This window comes from Syngnathoides biaculeatus, chromosome 23 (assembly GCF_019802595.1).
Source record: "Syngnathoides biaculeatus isolate LvHL_M chromosome 23, ASM1980259v1, whole genome shotgun sequence".
NCBI classification, from domain to species: Eukaryota; Metazoa; Chordata; class Actinopteri; order Syngnathiformes; family Syngnathidae; genus Syngnathoides; species Syngnathoides biaculeatus.
The window spans coordinates 13,859,657-13,882,481 of record NC_084662.1 but is presented as its reverse complement, the minus strand read 5'-3'; the positions used below and the strand labels follow the sequence as shown (position 1 = coordinate 13,882,481).

General features: G+C 44.6%; 3 protein-coding genes across 4 annotated transcripts; 2 read left to right on the top strand and 1 right to left on the bottom strand.

Annotated features, from left to right (window-relative positions):
* Positions 1–5,455: 5,455 nt before the first annotated feature.
* sod2 (superoxide dismutase 2, mitochondrial) lies at positions 5,456–9,341 on the bottom strand. The gene is made up of 5 exons (XM_061812223.1): positions 9,197–9,341; positions 8,420–8,607; positions 7,924–8,040; positions 6,095–6,274; positions 5,456–5,987 (listed from the first exon to the last, which is right to left on the bottom strand). The coding sequence occupies exons 1-5, from the start codon at positions 9,223–9,225 to the stop codon at positions 5,842–5,844; spliced, it is 660 nt and encodes a 219-aa protein (XP_061668207.1). The 5' UTR covers positions 9,226–9,341; the 3' UTR covers positions 5,456–5,841.
* A 1,040-nt stretch (positions 9,342–10,381) lies between these two features.
* wtap (WT1 associated protein) lies at positions 10,382–17,502 on the top strand. 2 transcript variants are annotated; one of them, XM_061812221.1, is made up of 8 exons: positions 10,382–10,634; positions 11,086–11,121; positions 11,211–11,266; positions 12,169–12,227; positions 12,353–12,471; positions 14,218–14,396; positions 16,093–16,247; positions 16,364–17,502. In XM_061812221.1, the coding sequence occupies exons 2-8, from the start codon at positions 11,092–11,094 to the stop codon at positions 16,987–16,989; spliced, it is 1,224 nt and encodes a 407-aa protein (XP_061668205.1). In that variant the 5' UTR covers positions 10,382–10,634; positions 11,086–11,091; the 3' UTR covers positions 16,990–17,502. The 2 variants fall into 2 exon arrangements, with proteins under 2 accessions (XP_061668205.1, XP_061668206.1); XM_061812222.1 differs by lacking the exon at positions 10,382–10,634 and adding an exon at positions 10,697–10,816.
* Positions 17,503–17,764: 262 nt separating this feature from the next.
* On the top strand, positions 17,765–22,798 carry acat2 (acetyl-CoA acetyltransferase 2). The gene is made up of 9 exons (XM_061812647.1): positions 17,765–17,932; positions 18,678–18,812; positions 18,913–19,094; positions 19,396–19,513; positions 19,709–19,852; positions 21,330–21,452; positions 21,526–21,680; positions 21,844–21,954; positions 22,570–22,798. The coding sequence occupies exons 1-9, from the start codon at positions 17,884–17,886 to the stop codon at positions 22,738–22,740; spliced, it is 1,188 nt and encodes a 395-aa protein (XP_061668631.1). The 5' UTR covers positions 17,765–17,883; the 3' UTR covers positions 22,741–22,798.
* Positions 22,799–22,825: the final 27 nt, after the last annotated feature.

Below are 22,825 nucleotides of genomic sequence, written 5' to 3'. Positions count from 1 at the left end.
AGGCCGCCTGGAGCTCCGGGCCAGCAGCCGCAAACGGTTCTTCGGACGGGAATGACGAGCGGGCTCTGGCGGCGGGCTGCGAGCCGAGCTTCGACGTCCGGGGCTAAAGGCCTCCGCCGCCAGAGCTCGCGGCCCGCCTTCGGCGGAGGCCTTTAGCCGAGCTTTGGTGGTGGCAGAGGCCTTTATCTTAGCTTCAGCGTCCGGGGCCAATGGCATCCGCCGCCAGACCTCGCTCGTCAGTATCCGCGTCATTCCCGTCTGAAGAACCATTTGCGGCTGCTGGCCCGGAGCTCCCGGGAGCCTTTGTTTACGCACTTATCTCTCGTGTAGGCCTCCGAGTAGACAGACTCCGCGTCATTCCGCCCGAAGAACCATCTGAATATTCAACATTAATTACAGCCACAGGTTCAAATCTGTATAGGAGTATTCCTCCGTCTCCCCGATCGACCGATACTGCTATTTCTTCATCAGATGAGGATAAATACGAGAAATCAGCACTGGGGATAAACGGTGTCCCGTGTAATCGAGCCTATCTTGCAGCACGGTACAAGTTACATTCGCACACGGAGGTCATGTGACTTGCAAAAATGGTGGCGCCCCTGAAAATTCATAATTGTCGATAAAAATCTTCTCAAAACACTATTAAATGAGAGAGGATTTAACATCACGTTGTCAAAATAGGGTACATATTACATGACCTATTGGATACACTGTTCATGCAAAGCACTGAATTTCCCCTTTAACTGGGAGGGTTGCCAGTTGAAGTATGGGCGTCAGTGACGTACAGGTAGCTCCTTCCTCGACGACGAGCCAAGTCTGGGGCAAGGCCAACCTTTTTGACCTTCTGAAAATTCCGCCTTTTTGGTTCTCCTCCAGATGCTTTTCACTTCTTTTCAGCCCTTTTCCCCCCGTGACACATCCCGTAGCTTACAGCCAAAGAGCTGCTGTGCACTGGCAGAGTCGACACCCTTGTTGATTTTTGATGAAAAATCCATTCATTGATCCATTCATCCAAGAGGCGTCTTCATTCCAAATCAAACAGGCTCAATTTGACGAATGAATAACACATAAATGGAACTTGGAGTACGTAACGGACGTATAAGTGCTGGGGTTACAGTAACCTTTTAAAGTTTGGCCCGTTATCAGAAAATTATGACGATGTGCAATTCCGTCCATTTTAATGAATGCAAACAGTCCTTAAAATCATTCAAATTTCATCAGGTAAAATAAACCCAGCATAAACCTAATTGACCCCGCAGTCGGCAACGTTTTATTACAATATTTTCTGAAGGACATCCTTAAGTGTTGCGTAACTGCAAAAACCGAACCGCCCGTCTCTTGTCAAAATAAACTCCCTTCTCTTTTTCACAAACCATTCAAGGGGAGTTTGCCATTTAACATGAATAAATAGATCACTTTTTTCACAAAACATATCTCTTAAAACTTGACATTTGTATATACTTCGTTGATATGATTCATGATTGATGGCTGGCCCCGTCTTATGCCTCTAATTTCATATCCTAGAAACCACCGTGTGCGAGGAAAAACAATCAGTGACAGAAGGCGGAACTTAATGGGTGTCAATCATATGTGGTGAGTTTCCTCCGCGCACTCCGGTTTCCTCCCACATCCTAAAACATGCAACATTAATTGGATACTCTAAATTGCCCCTAGGTGTGATTGTGAGTGCGGCTGTTTGTCTCGATGTGCCCTGCGATTGGCTGGCAGCCAGTTCAGGCTGTAGCCCGCCACCTCCCCGTTGACAGCTGGGATAGGGCCAGTGCTCCCCGCGACCCTCGTGAGGATAAGCGGCAAAGAAAATGGATGGAAATTTCAAATTGAAAACACTGCCAGCCTTTCCAGAATATTTGACTTCTAAAGACGTCAATGGCAGTGAAGGTGTGTTTATGTTATAGTAATACTATGATAAACAATGCGCTTATCTGCGGTAACAAAGTAAGAGGTCAGCACAAGGCGAAGTGTGTGTGTGTGTGTGTGTGTGTGTGTGTGTGTGTGTGTGTGGGTGTGGGTGTGGGTGTGTGTGTGTGTGTGTGTGTGTGTGTGTGTGTGGACACGTTTAAATTAGCCAGTGGTGGTAATGCACACACTAAACAGAGCTGCTTTGAGTTTTCAGCGGTTCACAGATTAGCGTCAGACAACAGCGTTAGCTTCTGAAATACGGCACTCGACGGCGAGGGGCAAGGCGTCACGGGGTCATCCATGTTTGGCGGTGTGCCCGTGCGTCACAAAAATGCCGTCATTGTTTTGACGACTTGCTTGTTTTATACACTCGGGGCTCTGCTTTATTTAGTAGAAGTAAGCGCACTGCCGCAGCTAACGCTAGCCGCTAAGCGTAGCGGGAGAGAATTGTTAGCCGGCTCGCTATTGGCCCGTGACAGAGCCGCTCCTAAAACCAGCCAATTTTAACAAGCCCTAGATAGGAAAGTTACTTTCGGCTTGTCCCGTTAGGGGTCGCCACAGCGTGACATCTCAGATACGGCACAGTTTTTTTTAACGCCGGATGCCCTTCCTGATGCAACCCCACTTGGGGAGTAGAGGCCGCAGTGGGATACAAACTCACAACCCCTGGTTTACCAAACCGATGCTCTAACCACTGAGCTGTGGTTCTAGATACAGCTTCTAAAAAACGTAAACTATATTGATCCTTTGGATATTTTGAAAAATCAGCCCACAAATGTTAAGAACTGCTTTAAATTGTGACAACAATCCTCCTCATTAAAATTAGGATTGACTTTTTTTTTCCCCTTGAGTAAAGTATGTCCGGCGATACGGTGGATCAGCTGGTGAAGTGTTGGCCTCACAGTTCTGAGGACCCGGGTTGGATCCTTGCCCCGCCTGTGTGCCGTTTGCATGTTCTCCCCGTGTCTGCGTGGGTTTTCTCCGGGCGCTCTGGTTTCCTCCCAGATCCCCAAAACATGCAACATTAATTGGACACTCTAAATTGCCCATAGGTGTGATTGTGATTGCGGCTGTTTGTGTCTATGTGCCCTGCGATTGGCTGGCAACCAGTTCAGGGTGTACCCGTTGACAGCTGGGATATTCTCCAGCACTCCCGCAACCCTTGTGAGGATAAGCGGCTAGGAAAATGGATGGATCGATTTCAGTACCTCTAAGAGTAAAAAAACCACGGCAACTGAGGTCGAGCGGAACCCGTTCCCGTCCCGCATTACTCGCCAGTTTTCTTGATTGCATCAAAACCTCTGTTCAAATTCAGAGCGTACATAATTTGTATATCATAGCTAAATGAAGTCATCTTTCTCTTTACAGTACAAACACTTAAGTACTTCCCTTGCCAAATGAATCAAAGATGTGTCTGGTATTTTATGTTTTTTTTTTTCTACCCCCGGAGAGCTGGACGTTCGAAAGACGCACTAACGGCCTTTCAAGGTTTCGATGCGGTAATGAAGGCTATAAATGGAAATAGCAAAAAAAAAAAAAAGAAGCAGCGAGGCATTAATTGGCACGCCTATTTTTTTTTTCCCAAGGTGACTGTAAAGTAAATCAAAGCAACACGAGGCCAAATGCGAGTCTCATTTAATGTGCCAAAATCAACTGTTGGGGGGAAAACTATGGGGAGCATTATTCAAAAGCAACCTTAGGAAAAGGTCGGCTCGTATCTTGGAGACTGGAAGGAGAGAGAGAAAAACAGGAAGCGGGAGTGAGATGAATTAATCTCGGAGACATTTCCTCAATATTTTCCCTAATGCAGAAACTTTATCTTGAATGACACGCATGACTATTTCACTTTTTTTTTTTTTTTTCCGCGTGTGCCGGGAGCGAAGGGAAATCAATTTGGGCACGCCTATATTTTTAAAAGCAAAATCGAGGCCATGTTTAGACTTTGTCTCATGGAGCCACAAGATTCCAGGTGCCTTTTTCAAAATGAGGGATTGGAGGAAATCCTTCGTTTGATTATATGATTCATGCGCGCAATGGAAACTGCATTTGTTGCTGGTAAAGCACTGGCCTCACAGTTCTGAGAACTCGGGTTCGATCCCGGACCCGCCTGTGTGGAGTTTGGGTGTTCTCCCCGTTCCTGTGTGGGTTTTCTCCGGGCATTCCGGTTTCCTCCCACATCCCAAAAACATGTAACATGAATTAGACACTCTAAATTGCCCCTAGGTGTGATTGTGAGTGTGGCTGTTTGTCTCTATGTGCCCTACGATTGGCCGGCGAGCAGTTCATTGTGTACCCCGCCTCCTGCCCATTGACAGCCAGGATAGGCTCCAGCACCCCCCGCGACCTTTGTAAGGATAAGCAGCAAAGAAAACAGATGGATGAAAACATCGCGACTACAAGAAATTTATTACAATTTTAAAAAGATTTTGACTTTTAGCACACTTAAGGGGTCTTTAATTTGTTTATTACTGCGTTTGTAATTTGGTAATGACTGTGACGACAGGCTGATGCAGTACAAAATTAAAATTCATTATTGGCTGTCTGATGAAGATGAAATTAAAATCAGTTTCTTGTGGGAAATCTGTCAAGACTATTAGATTAGCACTCTAAATTGGCCATAGGTGTGATCATGAGTGCGGCTGTTGTCTGTTTCCATCTGCCCTGCGATTGGCTGGCAACCAGTTCAGGGTGTACCCCGCCTCCTGCCCGTTGACAGCTGGGGTAGCCTCCAGCACTCGCCGCGACCCTTGTGAGGATAAGCGGCTGAGAAAATGGATGGATGAAAAATGGTGCTTAAATATGGTTGAACCAAGAGCCTGTACAGTATTGGGAAAACGTTTTTGAAAAAAATGGGGAAACACCGCCCTCTTTTGGTAAAAAATTAAAACGCACACCTTCCTTGGACGAGTTCATAATTGCTTGCTTTCCTTGTCAATTTTTTTTTTCCTTTATGAAAAGCCACTTTTGGATCCAGACTCACTAGGTGAGAATCCATTCATCCATCCATATTCTTTGCCGCTTATGCTCACGAGGGTCGCAGGTTTCATAGTCCAAATAGTTCTCATCAAACATTTATGGATGTGCTTAAAGACTGTCACCACTATTATACTACACATTACCAGTGACCATTGAACAGATTACGACCAGATGTGATTGTATGTCCATCCATCCATTTTCTTCGCCGCTTATCCTCACAAGGGTCACGGGAGTGCTGGAGACTATGCCAGCTGGATCAGTAGCCAGGGTACACCCTGAACTGGTTGCCAGCCGATCGCAGGGCACATTGAGACAAACAGCCAGACTCACAATCACACACAGGGGCAATTTAGAATGTCCAATTAATGTCATTTTTTGGGAAGGGGGAGGAAACCCGGAGTATCCGGATAAAACCCACGCAGCCATGTGGAGAACATGCAAACTCCACACAGGGAGGGGCCGGGATTGAACCCTGGTCCTCAGAACTGTGAGGCCAATGCTTTAAAAGCTGATCCCACCACATGCCGCCCAGGTGAAAATCAATTAACTAAGAACAAAATTAAAGCAATGTATTTATTTTGTAGTAGCCATACATTCATTCATGCGCCTTCCCAAATTGATATCTGAATGAAACACAACCACTTGTACTCTTTAATATTTATTACACACCAAAGAAACTGATCACATGATTTTTGTTTTACCACGACATAAGCCGACACGTCATGATTATATCATTGCACACACGGCCGTCGGGATTCGGGCAAGCAGTTCACTTTTGACGTGAAACGTCAGTTTTTGTGCACTTTATAGACAGGGAGAGGACCCGCGGTAATGCATGAGATATTAAAGTAAGTGCAGGGTGTTCGACATCCTCAAGGCTCTCAATAAAAAAATTGTATAAGTGATCTACAATGATTTCTTCCGTTCACAGTCGGACGGCCGAGTCTATTTCTTGGCGGTCTGCATTCGCTCGCTCACGTTCTCCCAGTTGACGACGTTCCAAATGGCCTTCACGTAGTCCGGCCGTACATTTTTGTACTGAAGGTAGTAGGCGTGCTCCCATACGTCGATGCCGAGGAGGGGGGTGAGGCCTGCAGGTCGGAGGCACTTTATGCAGTAGCCCATAAAAGACGAGCCAAAAAAATAAAATTTAAAAAAAAAAAAGGGGGGGGGGCGGGGACACGACATCATTGCTGACCTGTGGTGCCCTGCAGAGGGTCTTGGTTGGCGCAGGCCGCGATGCAGAGTCTTCCGCTTTGCTTGTCGTAGCCCAGCCAGCCCCAGCCTGAGCCTTGAACCGCCACTGTGGCCGCAGACATCCTTTCCTTCATGCTCTGGAAGGAGCCAAAGTCCCGCTTGATGGCCTCCATGAGTTCCCCTGACGCACACAATGCTGCTTAGCGGCATGAATGTCCCACCCCCCCCACCCTTTCCTGTGTCACCACTAGGGGTCAGTAAAGTCCTTTTCTAGGCAGGATAAGGACAATAGATACTTTTCATTCAGCTAATTTACTGTGCTATCCTCCACACTCGTTACATATTTTTACAGAGGTCTTTGGGGTGTAAATATGCCTACTAGCACCCGCGGTGAAACTTCGCTTTCCAGGTTTGCGGCGGATAACGTGTACCTCGTGGCTGTCGCGAGCCATAGCCTTTAGCTGCACTTTGGCTAACTCGTGGGAGTGGCCTATGCCGATCGATTTTTTTCGAGCGTGAGGGCCGGCCCCTGGCTGTGTAACTTTTCGCGCGCACTGAGTTGTTAGCGAAAAGCATGCGGTCTCGGACCATCTCGTCGCTGTTTGTGTAGTTACAGTCAACAGCTTCAGTTCTGTCACAAAAGTGCTCGCATGACTCAGTCTTTTATCGAGTTACCTCGCGCCTTTTTGTGAAACTTATATTTAGCAAATACGGGGTTTGCTTTTGTAGTGAGGTCAGAGAATTTTTCGTAATAAGTTTTTAGCAAATTATCTTCATCTCGGGTCAGTGTCCACGTACTGGCGACATCCCGTCCTTTAGCGCTGATCCACAGCAGGAGGAAACCGCACTTTTCCTCTCAAGCGGTTCCATGAACATGAGTTCGGGTGTTGCTTGACTCTCCGCCACGCATCTGGTAAATTGGATGAGTCCCGGTCCATCCTCGGGCTTGGAACACCGAACGTACGCCTCCATCGTGGTCAATTCGTTGTCCCCCCCCCCCAACCATGAGTCTGGCGTTATACTACCATCACTCTGACGCCATGTTATGATCTTGCTGTCTGTCGTGTTATTGAATAATGTAGACGTTGAGTCCAACTGTACTTTTTAAACGTGGGCGATATTTATTCCGCTCCCCCCGCCCCCGAAAACCTCTCCAGCTCACTTCCTTACCGTCCTGCTGACGTCGCCACAATCCCAATTTCGCCACACTTGCTATATACGAAAAGTACCGTACGGCGAATCTAAAAGCCTTTAATTTTCTCAAAAGCCGAAGGTGCGCCTTATATATGGATCAATATTGACCCTTTAGTGCAGCTCCATCTAATGGATGCCTAACGTAACCCCAACTTCTACTGTCGTGTCTATTCAATGCGCCTTATATATGAAAAAAACTTTTAAAATAGGCCATTCATTGAAGGTGCGCCTTATAATGCAGTGCGCCTTATAGTGCGGAAAATACGGTACAATAGCTCAGTCTAATAATAACGAGAAGATACTTGCTCGCGACTTTCACGTGGCTTCTTTCTTTCTACCTCACTCCAGCACAAGTTGCCTCAATCCCTTCTGGTTAGTGTTCGTTTGTCAAAGGACTTCCAAGATAAAAGATCAAACGATAACTGTAGCCAAACATCACAGTATACGCTTATCGCTTCCTAGCCGTGATATGTAGACATGATCATGCCATCCAAAATGGCGTTGTAAACAAAAAAAAAAAAACATGTGGTCAGTGTGATGTCAATGAAAAGTATGTATTGCTTTTGTCCATTTTCCTCCTATTGCTCCTTATTGTGGCTTGGAGTCAAAAGTTACCAATAAAATCACTACTTTTACCTTGTGGCTCGCCCCCACCGTTGGGAGAGAGGTTCGTCCAGAAGATGGTGTGATTAATGTGACCTCCCCCGTTGAACTTGAGAGCAGCCTGAAGACTGACCTGTGCCGTCACATCTCCTAAAATGCAAAATCGAATGAAAAATTATAGTTGATAAATCGCTGTAAAGTCTACATGTTACAGAGGAATGCACTGTACATATGTGCAGTGGTGTTACATAATTAGTGTAATATGATCATTCCTTGCACAGTCTTCATGGCAACTCCCACCTTGCATAAAAATTCTTTTCGCCAATGGCTATGTTATATTGCCTAAAATACTGCTTATATAAATTATATAAAAAAGGCAAATGAAATCAATATTCAAAACTTTTGAAGTCTTTCCTCACTTCTGGGATTTGCTTTGAATCTCTTGATACGAATCAAGTTTTGAAACTTACTTTCTAGCAAGAAGAAAAAAAAGGTTGCGTTGTCGCAGACATGAGTCAACGTTTGGTACCTTTTGCGAGCGCCTCCTTATACTTCTCCTCCGTCACGTTGAGGTTGTTGACGTAGGTGGCGTGGTGCTTGCTGTGGTGCAGCTGCATGATCTCGGCGTTGATGTGAGGCTCCAGGGCGCCGTAGTCGTAGGTCAGGTCGGGAAGCGTGTGCTTCTGCCGGACACGTCCGCTTAAACCGGCAGCGCACCTGAAACGAATGCAGTTTTGAAATTGAACACAGGAAGGCAGGAACTAAGATTCAAACCCATAACCACAGCATTGATTATTTAAGATCTCTGTGTTCCTGTATGTGTCCCAACTTTTTTTCTCCCCCATTTAAACAGGCCCAGGTTTCACATTGAGTAAAGATGATTTGGTTTCATTTTGTGCCTTGACATTTTTGGGGCTCAGAAAAACGCAACGGGCCACCCTGGTACCTCACGTAAACTCTCCTTGGACGTTTGACAAATTACATAATTTGGCATGTGCTGTTATGCATAATGTGCCTCATGAGAATTCTAAAACTATGAATCAGAAAGTAATGGGTTCGATCTGACCTGCGTTAAGAGTAAATATTACCAGAACATTAGAAATAAACGCAATTTTTTTACAGTTTTGTGGCTCTTTAAAAAAAAAAAAAAAAAAAACGAGTGCGCAACAAACTAATCGAGTGTTAGCATGTGCTAGGCTAGCTTAATTTGTACACCAAGCACAGCAGTGTCGACTTCGTGGCTAATTCACGAGTAGACATCGTCTGGGCAGTCAAGACGCAGGACGGTGAGTTATTTTGTGTTTACCTGTGTATCTGACTAAGTCTGCAGAGCATGTTGGCGGCGGTGTGAGCAGAACCGAGGCTGACTGTTTTCTGTGCCTTTTCAATGACTGCCCTTGAACTGGAGCGAGTGGGCGAGTTCAATTTGACAGCGACGTTGGACTGTACCATTGTCGCCATGCGGGTGTGTGTGTTTTTTTTTTTTTTTTCGGAATGAGCGATTCATAAAATTTATAGTTCGTTTTTTTCTTCCCCAGAGTTACAGTTATATGATTTCCACGTAACACCCAGTTTCATGTTTATTTTGTCTCAATAAATATTAAAAAATATGTATCACCCTTTTTTTTACCTTTACAGCAACTTAATAAGCAATATTAAAACAGCATAGATGATACAAATATTGGTTTGTATGTACAATATATTAAAAAAACAACTAATTTTCTTTTTATACTTAAAAGCTATATTCACAAAAACTTGGGCCAAGTCAGTAAGAAGTCCAAAGATCGTATATCCTATAAAGAGGATTGGCTCTACCTCTTATTTTTTTTTCTTGTGAAACGGAAGCTGTATAATATTGTTGCATTCCCTACAAGAACAAACTTGACAGTAAACGAATTGCGTGTTAATCATTCAAAGCTTTTGAATTAAATGAATTTCTGAAATGTAGAAAAACGTGACAATTGAAGTTGCAGCGGTTTAAATCGTGAAAATGTGGAAAGTAGGAGGGTTCATGTGTAAAATGTTCCATGATTGGGGTTAATTTATTGTGAAAATACGTGAGTTTATTTTTCTCAATAACTAGTTGAATCATCCGAACAGCGTGAGGTTGGAATTACTTAGGAGGCTAATATGTGAAATATGTTAATTTCGGATTTTTATACAGGAAAAAGTACATTTGCACACGTTCAAATGTCACTTATGTGCAATATTCTCTGTACATTAAAAACAATGTTTAACACATCTTTGACAATTTTGAGTTTTTTTTAATGATTATTCCAACTTGATGATATTTATAAATATTTCCCCCATTTCACCAGTTTTGTTTTAATCTTTTTTTTTTCTTTCAATTCGATATATAAAAATAAGTATAACAACTAAATCTAATAAATATTTTAGTCACATCATGCTTTTTATTTATTCTCATTTTAAAAATACAATACATATATTTTCATGGCCTAAATGTAAATATTTTAAACGTTGCAGTTCTCTGGCGAGAGTGTTTCAAAGTGAGCCGTCGTCGTTTTTTCGGCGAGCTCCTCGTGTGACTCGGCAAGAGCTCGCCTCGCCGCCATCCGACTAGTCCGGAGCCATTCTGCGCTCCCCTCGCCCAACAACATGACTCCCGGTCGCTCGGAGCTCCTCGACTAAATATAACCTCGTCTGACGCCACGCCGTGAAGCAAATCGTTCCGACCGAGACGCCCGGAGACCACCGCCGCAAAGGGGGAGGTGGGGGCTGTGCTAGTAAGTGGCGTTTGCAAGCCGTGCGATTATGTGCAAGCCCGCGAGTTTGAGGAAAAGAAGCGAAAGGGAGGGAGTCGTTTCCTTCACCGCCATTTTGTGATAACAAAGTGGCTGAGACGGAGGCGAGGTTTGCGTGCCCTCCCGCCTTTCAACCGGGTGATTGTTGAAGCCAGACCGCCCGGGTTCGCTTTTTTTTTTTTTTTTGCACCCACCGTAGCAGCGGGGAGCGATATCGTGCGCAGTAAAGTGGGGCGACTGTTAACATTAGCTCGGTTGTCTGTTTGCTGCTAACCGCTAGCTGCCACACTCGCGAGGCCACCGTGTACTAGCCGGTAGCTTCATCTTCGCTTTTATCATCGCGCTTGACCGTTATTGTCCACAATAAACACACACACACACAAAATAACATTTACCTAACCTTACTGTCCCCCCCACTTCCTTTTCTGTACAGTTCACAATGACCAACGAGGAGCCTTTGCCCAAAAAGGTGAGTTAATCTTGTGCGTTACATTCAAGTCATGGAGTCCTTTTTAAATCTCTTGATGTTGACTCGTCTTTTGTTTTCTCTCCATCCAGGTTCGCCTCAGTGAATCTGACATGAAGACCTTGACCAGAGAAGAGCTGTGCACCAGGTATACAAATACAATCATCACAATTTATCGTGGGGGGGGGGGGGGATACATTCCAGATCTTTTCAGCATAGATGAAAACCCGCTATTAAAGCCCAGTATAACTCCAACCGACATGCTTTTAAGCCATTTAAACTTCTTGAAGTACTCTTTTTTTTTTGAAGTATTCCATCGTGTCTGTTGTCACTCGAGCTGTTAAAAAAATGCAATACTGTCATAAAACATCACTTTGATGAAAAGACTTTATCTGAATAGAACGCAAAGTGTGCATGCTTCAAGTGCTCAGTTAAAGTTTGCTGTCAAATTGGCACATCAGACGAAAAATTTTGTAGCATTATGTTTAAAAAACACACAAGACTGTTTACTATCTTGATCCTAACTTATAATGTGAAATACATTACCATAACTTAGAATAATTATCAAACAAAGATGGCGTGCCGTGGCATGTCGTACTACGCTAAGTGAGTGCAACTCTAAATTCAGACTTTCCTGTTCCGTGTCAAAATTCAAGAAAAGCAATTGCTTGAAGTGTGTGCTGTGGGAAGTTATGTAATTGCTTAAAAAAAAATATTTCCAAGAAATAATATATCTTTATTCAGCTTTTTATGCCAATGAGGCACAATGACAGCTAGAACAAAAAAAATCCTCTTCTATTAGATGGCAGGAAGTACATACAGTAATTCATCGATCCATTTTTGGTGACACTTACTTTTGTTGGTGTGCCGTGGGACTTTTCAATTGTAAAATATGTGTCTTGGCTCTATAAAGGTTGGAAATCACTGGCTTAAAGGTCTATAATAATATCTATGAACCGTGATACTGCGGGGAATCACAGTATTACATCCTTAAGATATGTTTCAATCTGTCCAGGTAGCGAAATATCAAATACATTCTCGTGTTTTTAGGTGGAAGCAGCACGAGTCTTATGTGCAGGTCCTGGAGGCCAAATACGCAGAGCTTTGTTGTAAGTACACACACGCACAATCCAGCCGTCACACACAGGCGATTCCTCGTGGCGTTCGTGTATTTGTTGTCAATGGATGGGGATTGTTTTCCTGATGGGTTCGCTTTGTTTTGTTGGACCGCCAGCCAATGACGTCACGGGCCTGAAGGAATCGGAGGAGAAGCTCAAGCAGCAGCAGCAGGATTCCGCACGCAGGGAGAACATCTTGGTCATGCGGCTCGCCACCAAGGAGCAGGAGTGCACAGTACGTACGCGTTTATGCTCTCATCAATGGCAGTCGTGCCCGTATTAAATATGGTACGCCCTAAAATCGACTAGAAAAGGTTACAGATGACAATTGTTGTTATGTTTCAAGGTTGATGTTTTTATTTTTTTTATGCTGCAGTTGTCCGTCAGTCAAAACACTCATTGGCCACTGTGGCAATGTCAGAGTTATTAATTTAACATGAAACAAAAACCTGATACATGGTTGTATTTATTATTTTGGTTTGGTTCAAAGTGTGTAGGCTTTCCAATATTCCAGTAGCTGCTTTATTCACACGCTGAGTGTCATTTAGATTGTAAAAACATAAATAATCTATTAGTCTTGACAGATTTCCCACACTAACTGATTTTAATTTCACCTTCATCAGACAGCCAATAATGAATTTTAATTTTGTACTGCATCAGCCTGTCGTTTTCTGTCATTATCAAATTACAAACGCAGTAATAAACAAATTAAAGACCCCTTAAGTGTGCTAAAAGTCAACATCTTTTTAAAATTGTGATAAATTTCTTGTAGTCGGGATGTTTTCATCCATCTGTTTTCTTTGCTGCTTATCCTTACAAAGGTCGCGGGGGGCTCCTGGAGCCTATCCTGGCTGTCAATGGGCAGGAGGCGGGGTACACCCTGAACTGCTCGCCGGCCAGTCGTAGGGCACATAGAGAAAAACAGTTGCACTCGCAATCACACCTACGGGCAATTTAGAATGTCCAATTAATGGTGCATGTTTTTGGGATGTGGGAGGAAACCGGAGTGAAAACCCACACAGGCACGGGGAGAACATGCAAACTCCACACGGGCGTGTCTGGGATTGAACCTGGGACCTCAGAACTGTGAGGCCAACGCTTTACCAGCTGAGCAACCGCTTTACCAGCTGAGCAACCGCGTCGCCGGGGATGCATCATTGTGTTTAAATGGAAGTGAGATGTTTTTCTGTGATTGGCTCGCAACCGGAAGTGGGCGTGTCCCACCTCCCGCCATAACTCGGCTGGGCGGCGGGATTCTCGACCAGTGGTCATGAAAATGGATTGATCATATTTTTAGATGGTGATGACGGAACCAGGAAGATTAAGTAATATGCATGCATGCTAAATAATTTGTACTTTTATCATTTTGGGGCGGGGGGGGTAGTAGTAGTTTAAAAACAGCATTCAAAGTGAATGTTCTTCGCTGCATTGCCTTTGAGATACTACTACTATTGTTTCAAAGTATCTTTGCCGGCAATCTTTTTCGGGTGTGGTAGAGATAAAAACAAAGAAAAATAAGCGACTTTGTTGTGAAAACGATACAACGTAAAGCCCAGCATTCCTGAATTGTATCCGTAGGATCGATTTGCTGTGATTGTCCATTGAGTGAAATTCCCGATCCGGTTTTGTTCTTTGGTCACAGGGATTTTGTGCGTAACTGACACTTGGCTTTGAATTTGAAAGATATTTTCAAATTATTTGGATGCATGTTTGAAACCAGTGGGTTTCAGTACCTCCTCCATTTTTATTTTTTTTTTTAATTTATTTTTTTTATATATAAATTCATACGGCCTGCAAATAAGTTTTGTTTTTCATTGGATAGTTCGTCGTCTACAAGTGAAGAGTTCAGATGCAAAAGCAGATATATCAATTTTTTTGTTTGTTTGTTTCTGTAGATTCTTCGATTTATATATTATATAATCACAATGGAGGAATCTGCTCCTTTTTCCGCCCAGTGACGCTGTTTTGTTTCACTTTGCAGACGCACATCCAGTACCTGAAGCAAGCCCAGCAACCCAGCGCGGCGCAACTGCGCTCGTCCATGGTGGACCCGGCCATCAACTTGTTTTTCCTCAAAATGAAGGCCGAACTGGACCAGACTAAAGACAAACTGGAGCAGGCCCAAAATGAACTGAGTGCCTGGAAATTTACACCTGATAGGTAAAGACAATCAAAATAACACGCCCCCACCCTCCCCAACCACCACCTCCCCAATAGAAGTCAAGACTTCTGCACGCCCCCCCCCCCACACCACCTTCACTCTCACTGCAGGAACCGTGGTGGTGGGGTGGGAGTTGACGAAAAAACAGTCAAACTACCAAACTGCCCCCCCCCCCCAAAAAAAAAAAAAAGAACGTGGGTGGTTATCTGCACTGCCCCAGCCACGGCATTAACTTTAACTTTATTTAAAAAAAAAAAGAGGACAGTATGTTCAGGTGACCCTTTGCGTCCCGCCTACCACCGCGAAAGGGCCTGAAGGAGTCCGGACTGTTCCTGAAGACTGTTCCTTAACCACACGGATCTGCCTGCCAGCTCCTGCCGCCTCCGCTCAAAGCAGACAGTTGACAGATAAAATAGCTGGGGGGGGGGAGCACAATTGGAACACTTAAAAGACAATTGTCATATTTGTCTAAAAGACACCTAATTGTGCAACATATGTTGACTTTTTGGCAGAGGTTTAACGTAAGACTAGAACTGTGGGCGAGAGCCCCATCCCGATCCGCCATGTACTCCGGTCGAGGCGCGAGGGTCCGCTCGCACCCCACCCCCAGCCCCTCCTCCCCGCTCATGGTAGTGTTTCCATGTTTTCTGTTTCTTTTTTATTTTTTTGGACTTGTTTTCCTCATTCGTGTTTCTTCACGTGGAGCGGCGCATCCCGTAAAACGCGCCGCTCTCCGCGCACGCGAGTCCTGTCCGCAAAGCTGTCAAATCTGTTCTTTCAAGTAGACGATGATGTACCCGCGCTTTGTATTTGTATGTTTGTTTGTGAGCTCGTGATCTTTCTCTCTCGCAGCCATTTTTGTGTGCCCCCCCCCCCCTCCCAAAATTAACGTTTTCATGCTTTTGAAGTTGATTCAGTGACCTTACGTAGTAATAACCCCACCACCTCACATCACAAAAGCGTTAATTGTTTTCAATTCAAACATTCGCAAGTATGAGGAATTAATTTCAGGTCGGTTCATTCCGTGTCCTCTGGAAAGTGGATTTTTTTAAATATAAAGTTCAGCAATTGTTATCAAATACGGTTCCGGTAGTCGGTGTCGTCGTGCATTCCGAACTGTTTTTAGCATTGTTGGCTCTCCCGAGTTTGTGCTGTTCTGTGTTCAAAGTTGTGACCTCACAAAGCTGACACACAGTAATTCCTTTGAACGTAAGTTTCAGTTGATTGAATTGCATTATGATACATATTTAATGTGTGGGAAATTTGATAAGGACAGATTGCAACATGCTGATGTGGAGTAGTTAATTTTTTGAGGCCTTCAAGAAAGGTGCCTCGCATCATGCATTTCATCCAAGTGTTAACTGGCTTTTTTTTTGTGGTTACTGGTAATATTGATATTTTAGTAGATTTCATTTTTGGAAATATGTTTTTTCTTTACTACCTGACTTTCTCTCTGTTTCTGCTATTGATTGTAGTTTGCAATGTTGTGATTTTGGGGAGTCAAAAGGGTTGCTGAAAAATGTGGTCAAGACTTCTGCAATTGAGGGCTGTGATTGGCCTATTAGTTATAGTGCCACTGAAATTGCCGCCCCCGTGTTTTTTTTTTGTTTTTTTTTTGTTTTTTTGGGGGGGGGGGGTTTGTTTCTTTTGAGTGTCCTGGTTCATCACGTGATGTCAGCCTCGTTTCCCTTGCAGCCAGACGGGGAAGAAGCTGATGGCCAAGTGCCGCATGCTGATCCAGGAGAACCAGGAGCTGGGCAAGCAGCAGTCCCAGGGGCGCATCGCCCAGCTGGAGGCTGAGCTGGCCCTGCAGAAGAAGTACAGCGAAGAGCTGAAGAGCAGTCAAGACGGTGAGAACGTGGCCAAATTACAAATATAAATCATAAAAGTCTGTAGCCCAGTTTTTTTTTTTTTTTTTTTTTTTTTTTTTTTGCTATTTACATTGTGGTGCTGTTTGGACCCGTAGAACTGAATGACTTCATCATCCAGCTGGATGAGGAAGTGGAGGGGATGCAGAGTACCATCTTGGTCCTGCAGCAGCAACTCAAGGACACGCGGCAGCAACTCACCCAGCCTCCCCAGGGGGTGTCGGCCGGGCCCAGCAGGACGTCGCCGGGCGCCGAGCCGTCCGAGCAGGGCGCCGCCGCCGCTGCCGAGCCCAAGGGGAAAGACTTCGGGAGGGTGTCCAACGGGCCCAGCAAGGCGGCCTCTTCCCAGAAAGGCGCTTCCAAGCCGGGCCTGTACCGGGAGGTGAGCAGCACCGACGAAGACTTTGCCGCGTCGCCTATGGCGTCCAGCCCGGGAGAAGCCGAGACCAAACTGTCCAACCACTCGGAGGAGGCGTCGGGGAGTCAGGGCGGCGGCGGTGGCGGCGCCGCCCGGGCGGGGGCGCCCGCCGGTTTGAGCGCGGGCTACGAGAGCGTGGACTCTCCGACGGGCAGCGAGACCTCTTTGACTCAGCACTCGAACGACACGGACTCCACCACCGACCCCCACGAGGAGAAGGCTGCCCAGGTCACCAAGGGCGCCAGGACTTCACGGCACGCTCAAAACGGCCTGGACTCCACCTCGGGCGACGGCGCTGTTTTGTAATGTACCTTTGGGGGTCAAAAAAAAAAACAAAACAAAAAAAAAGTATGGTCTCTCTCTTTTCTTTTTGTTTTATACAGAACATGACAACAAATGCATAGTGTGTAACGCAGCACTGCTGTCAGTCATTTTGTTTTCCTGCCCCCCCCCCCCCTCTTTTTGCTTCTTGTGAAACACATTTGGGAACACGAGAGATGGTTCGTCATAGACACAAAAATGGATGTTGGATTTAAAAGAACAACACAAGTATGTTTCATTCTGCTGTTAATTTTGAGTCAGCCTCACACACCAGCTGTTGTAACTCGTTCAAGTTTGGAAAAAAAAAATGATGCGGCATAAATCTCACTTAGATTGACCTGTGTTCATATATATTTTTTTTAATTTCAATTTTAAAATTTCATTTTAAAACAAATTCAAAAGATTCTGTGAGTAGTTTATATAAGATGTCCATATTCTGACTTCAGTCCTTTTCATGTACTGACCAAATACCAATAAAGGATTTTAATACTAAAGAAAGCCACTTGTTACTTTTGAATCAATACATATGCATGATCCCTATTAATTCCTTAAAAACAACGCTAAGAGTTATAATTATACATTATTCTGGGACCACATAACTTCCAAACAAAAGGGGCGTAGAAAGGCATGCACGTCTATAAATCGAGTTTGATTTCCAAATACTTTTTTGTAATTACATCTTGACCTGGTCCACATACTGTTATGTCGCTGTGACGTGAGCAGTACCACCTCCACCACACACGATGGCGGTCGCGTGCCGTTTCACTTCAATAACCAGCCTGTGTAGAACAAGATCCGCTGCTGTTTAGTTGCAGTTTCCACACAACAGGACTTTCCTGTATCGTAGTGTCGTATTAAAAACATCAGCAGACAGCCGACATGAATCAAAATTCTGTTGTCATCGTCTCCGCCGCGAGGACGCCAATTGGTAAAGTACACACCACACTCGTTCATTTAAAAGCGTTTTCCTTGCTCAATTTGAAGTGTTTTTCTGCTTCAATTGCTTTTAGTTCTGTGCCGTCCTCCTCTCGACTTATTCGCCTGTCAACTCATTCAACATCTGTTGATAAAAATGTTAAATTGAGTCAAATTAGCCGTCATTGCAAGTCCAATCGAGGGTTGAATTCGTGACGTCCTGTCACGCCTTTGTTCCTATTGGCTGCTTGAGTGTGTCCTGTCTGGTTTGAGGGCTGTGATTGGCCTATTAGTTATAGTGCCACTGAAATAACAGTGACATGATTGGTACATGACAAACTGCGAAAACGTTACACCCGGATATGATACATATTTAGTTTTGTCAACGACACAACTTATTTTTCGTATTTTTACAAAACCAAAAGTCATATTATTAGGTCGCATTTGTTTTTATACTTTTTTGTTGTCTAATTAGTGAATGTAAACAAATGTAAAATTCCATATCACAGATTTATCTTAAATAAACCTATGATTGGCTAATCCTACGAAGCCTCCTGCCCGATGATAGTCGGGATCGGCTCCAGCACTCCTGGGCCTCTTGTGAGGATAAGCGGGTCAGAAAATGGATGGATAGTTGAATCTAGATACACTTCAAATATACTAGTTATGAGAATGCATAAGAAAATCCATATATCCAGAGGGATATGCTGCATTATTCCATTTCTATTTGCAGTGTTTTATTTGTTTTTCCCCCGAAGGGTCCTTGAACGGTTCTCTGTCCACGGTGCCTTTGCACGATCTGTGTTCCGCGGTGATCAAGGACGTCCTGAAGCGGGCCGCAGTGAAGCCGGAAGACGTGTCCGAGGTCATCCTGGGCCACGTCCTGACTGCAGGTGACAGCAAGCGGCACCAGAATTCGCAAAATTCGCATCGTCTTCGTCCGGTCACGTTCGCTTTTGCTTTTGTTTTTTTTTCTCTCTCTCTGCCCCGGAGGTCACGGTCAGAACCCTGCGCGTCAGGCCAGCGTCGGGGCGGGCATCCCCTACTCGGTGCCGGCGTGGAGCTGCCAGATGGTGTGCGGCTCGGGGCTGAAAGCCGTTTGTCTCGGGGCGCAGTCCATCCAGACCGGGGAGTCCACCGTGGTGGTGGCGGGAGGCATGGAGAGCATGAGCAGAGTGAGGATTACTGAACGGCATACATAAGAATGTACACACAAATACATATTTGACACAGTCTGGATTTTTAATTGTATGTTCAAATGACCTCATACCGTAATTCCACTTATGCACAGTGCTGTTGATTGTGTTGAACCAATGGGCTGCCCTTCCTCTTGTTGCTAGGCAGAGTTCGGAGAACTCTTTAAACGACCCCAACCAAAACATCACAATGAATATTATCAGTTCCTTTAAGATATTTATTTTTTGAACAGTTGGCTGGGAATGATGTGATATGACGTGACTTGTTTTCCTTTTTCAGGCTCCTCACACGCTGCACATGAGGGCAGGAGTGAAAATGGGCGACACCTCCCTGCAGGACTCCATGGTGGCCGACGGTTTGACCGACGCCTTTCACGGCTACCACATGGGCGTGACGGGTGCGTCCTCTTTTTTTTGGGTGGCGTAAAACCGACGGTCCCGTGCTAAATCATGCGCAGTGGATATGGAAAGTGTACACACCCCTGTTCATGCAAAACCAATTAGACCAAAGGAAGTCATTTTAAATCTTTTTTTCATTAACAACGTGATGTTGTGAATTTTTTTTTTTTTTTTTTTTGTGTCCCCCCCCTTAGCGGAAAATGTGGCCAAGCAGTGGGGCGTCAGCCGGGAGGCGCAAGACGTGTTCGCCGTTCGGTCGCAAAACAAAGTGGAAGCGGCGCAGAAAGCCGGATACTTCCTACAGGAGATTGTCCCAGTCGTGGTTTCGTCCAGAAAAGGTATGGAAAAAAAAAAATATTACCCTTAATTCCCGGTTATAAGCCTCACCCAATATATTTGTAAAGGAAATACCAAATGGTATGAAGATTTGTAAAAGCCGCAAATACCCACGTTGGAACCCACATTCAAACACGAGATATTTACAAACAAAGACAGTACACAGAGAGTTTAGCGCTAACACTTGCACCGCACTAACAGGGCTGGTTAAAAAAATAAATAAATACTGGTAAAAAAAAATTTACTGAGACACGGCAGTAACACGCTATCGCACCACTAACAGGGCCAGACTTACTGATCTAAGTTAAAAAAAAAAAAATGGATAGCGCATACTCATCCGAGTGCTTTGTCGATTGGTTGAAGCCAGTTGGCCGCCATCTTGGTACTCCCAAAACGTGTGGTGGACATAGTTTACAGGTTGGATTATGGCAGGGTTTTTCTCAAAATTTGGCATGTAGAATTAAAACTGGTCGTCTGCACTTCACATTTTTTCAGTTCTGGTAACGTGAAGGATTTTTAATTTGACTTGGTAAGCCAAAAAAAGGCAAAGTGCAAAGGAAAGACATAGAACGCCGTGACTAGCAAGAAACCTTGCATATTACGCATGGCTTGATTTCCATGACAAAACACGCTGTGAAGCACTATCATCATCACATAGCAAAAAAAAAAAAAAAACATTTTTTATCATAAAAACATTACATTTTAAGTCAATCAGCTTGATATATTTTTGGAAAGAAGGACTTGCAATGGAAAAATCCATGCTAAGCGCATTGTTTGTCGTCTCTGCGACGTCCTATTTGAGGTTGAAAATTTCAAGTTGTTTCCTGAATCACATTCAATTTGCAGAGTTCTGTATTATGAAATTCATCAAAAAAATTTCACAGAAAGTGTTTTCTTGCTTATCCACCGATGAAGTTTGGGAAAATATTTACATCGCTGTTATCGCGAAAAACCGTCAGCCTATAAAGGTGAAGCAGAGTGAACAGTCAACAACAATTACCGTAAACAGAACTTTGTTCAAGTGAATTAAGCTCATCAGAAAATAAAAAAAACCTTTACAAACAAACTTTAACAGTGTCAAAGTAAACCTTTCGAACTTACCTGTGGAATGTTTTCTCACAGCCACAAAATTGGCAATTAACGCACAGGTCAGCATGCTTGTTTTGGGAGTATCAAGATGTCGGATGATGACTTCAGTATTGGTGGCTAATGAGCAATCAAGTCTTTTTTTTTTTAAATCGGTGGCTAGACTGGTAAAAGTCACTTCCTCGGCACATTTATACCACTGGTCTCACTCTTACCTTTTCCGCTCAAGTGCTCCCTTGTGGCCCATTAGAAAAAAAATGCACAAATTAGTCGCATCACTGCATAAACCGCAGGGTTGAAACCGTGTGAAAAAAGTCGTGGCTTATAGGCCGGAAATTACGGTACTTTGTTTAAATCAGAAGTGACACAATTTTTGCCCCTTCACATCTTCAGGAAAGGTGGAAGTAGAAGCGGACGAGTTCCCTCGGCACGGCAGCCACCTTGAGAGCATGTCCAAGCTGAGGCCGTGCTTCGTGAAAGACAACAGCGGTACCGTCACCGCCGGCAACGCCTCAGGTGAGCCGCCGCGTTGCATTAAGGTACCGACAAATTCCTTTACGGGATATTCGAACACGTTCTCACGCCGCAGGTATAAATGATGGCGCGGCCGCCGTCGTGCTCATGAGCCAGTCGGAGGCTTCGAGGCGGGGCCTCCAAGCCGCGGGCAGGATCGCGTCGTGGGCTCAAGCCGGAATCGACCCGTCTGTCATGGGCACTGGACCCATACCTGCCATCAGGAAAGCGGTGAGAGGTGGACTCCATCACCATTTTCTATGTCAATATGGCCATATGGTGTCCTTGAGATGCCCCCCCCCCCCCCCAAAAAAAAAAATTACCTTCATTTTAAATCAATAAGAGGAACATCTCAGTCCGCCTAAATTGTTTTAAATGTTTTTCTTTACCATAGATTGAAAAGGCAGGTTGGGAACTGGACCAAGTGGATCTCTTTGAGATCAACGAGGCTTTCGCTGCACAGTCCATCGCAGTGATTAAAGAGCTCGGACTAAAAGAAGAAAAGGTACTTTTTACCCCCCCCCCCCCTTTTTTTTTTTTACATTTGCTGTGTCCATAAAATACAGAAGCGTATTACTGCCACACACACACACACACACACACAAAAGTCACGTTTCACATTATAATGTGAATCGCTTCACGTTATAACGTTTCACATAAAAACAGAAAGTAATGGCTAAATAAATTTCACCCCCCCCCCCAAAAGACAATTACTTCCACGTCGGGTGGGCGGTCGGTAGCAAAACCCTTTCGTAAGACATCATTTCGTCATTTAGTGTTGCCGAACTATCCATCCTCCAGAAACGCCGTTTCGAAGCAATAACTTCTCATTCAAGTCCCTGGCAGAGCCAATTCAACGCAGCCCGATGACCGCGCATCTTCTTTTTCTATCTTAAATCATTTTTTTAAATTAAAGATGAAGGGGTGTTATTGAAGATCTGGGTAGATATACAGGAATGTACATGTTTGATATATAACTCCAAAAGGTCTCCACCCACTCGAACCGGAAGTAATTGTGTTTTGGGTGGAAATTTATTTAACTATTTTCTACGTTATGTGAAACGATTCACGTTGTAACGTAAAACGCGACTTTTTTTTTTTTTTTTTTTCTGCGCTTCAGGTGAACGTACAAGGCGGCGCCATCTCGCTGGGTCACCCTATCGGGATGTCGGGCTGCAGGGTTCTGGTGACGCTGCTGCACGCGCTCCAGAGGACCGGGGGGAGGAAGGGGGTGGCGTCCCTGTGCATCGGAGGAGGGATGGGCATCGCCATGTGTGTGGAGAGGCCCTGATGGTTGAACTTTTGAATGTTGTCCGACGGAATCGCACTTTTTTTCTTTTTTTTTTAACCCGCCTCACACTCGTGATTTTGGAACT

Bases quoted from the DNA above. Each gene is read 5' to 3' on its own strand.
- wtap (XM_061812221.1), top strand. From the start codon at position 11,092: ATGACCAACGAGGAGCCTTTGCCCAAAAAG. The intron at 11,267-12,168 runs GTATACAAATAC...TCGTGTTTTTAG, and splicing joins AGAGAAGAGCTGTGCACCAG to GTGGAAGCAGCACGAGTCTT. The intron at 16,248-16,363 runs GTGAGAACGTGG...TTGGACCCGTAG, and splicing joins GCTGAAGAGCAGTCAAGACG to AACTGAATGACTTCATCATC.
- acat2 (XM_061812647.1), top strand. From the start codon at position 17,884: ATGAATCAAAATTCTGTTGTCATCGTCTCCGCCGCGAGGACGCCAATT. The intron at 18,813-18,912 runs GTGACAGCAAGC...TCTGCCCCGGAG, and splicing joins GGGCCACGTCCTGACTGCAG to GTCACGGTCAGAACCCTGCG. The intron at 19,853-21,329 runs GTATGGAAAAAA...TCACATCTTCAG, and splicing joins CGTGGTTTCGTCCAGAAAAG to GAAAGGTGGAAGTAGAAGCG.
- sod2 (XM_061812223.1), bottom strand. From the start codon at position 9,225: ATGCTCTGCAGACTTAGTCAGATACACAG. The intron at 6,275-7,923 runs GTAAAAGTAGTG...TGTGTGCGTCAG, and splicing joins CGGTGGGGGCGAGCCACAAG to GGGAACTCATGGAGGCCATC. The intron at 5,988-6,094 runs GTCAGCAATGAT...TCCGACCTGCAG, and splicing joins CCCTCTGCAGGGCACCACAG to GCCTCACCCCCCTCCTCGGC.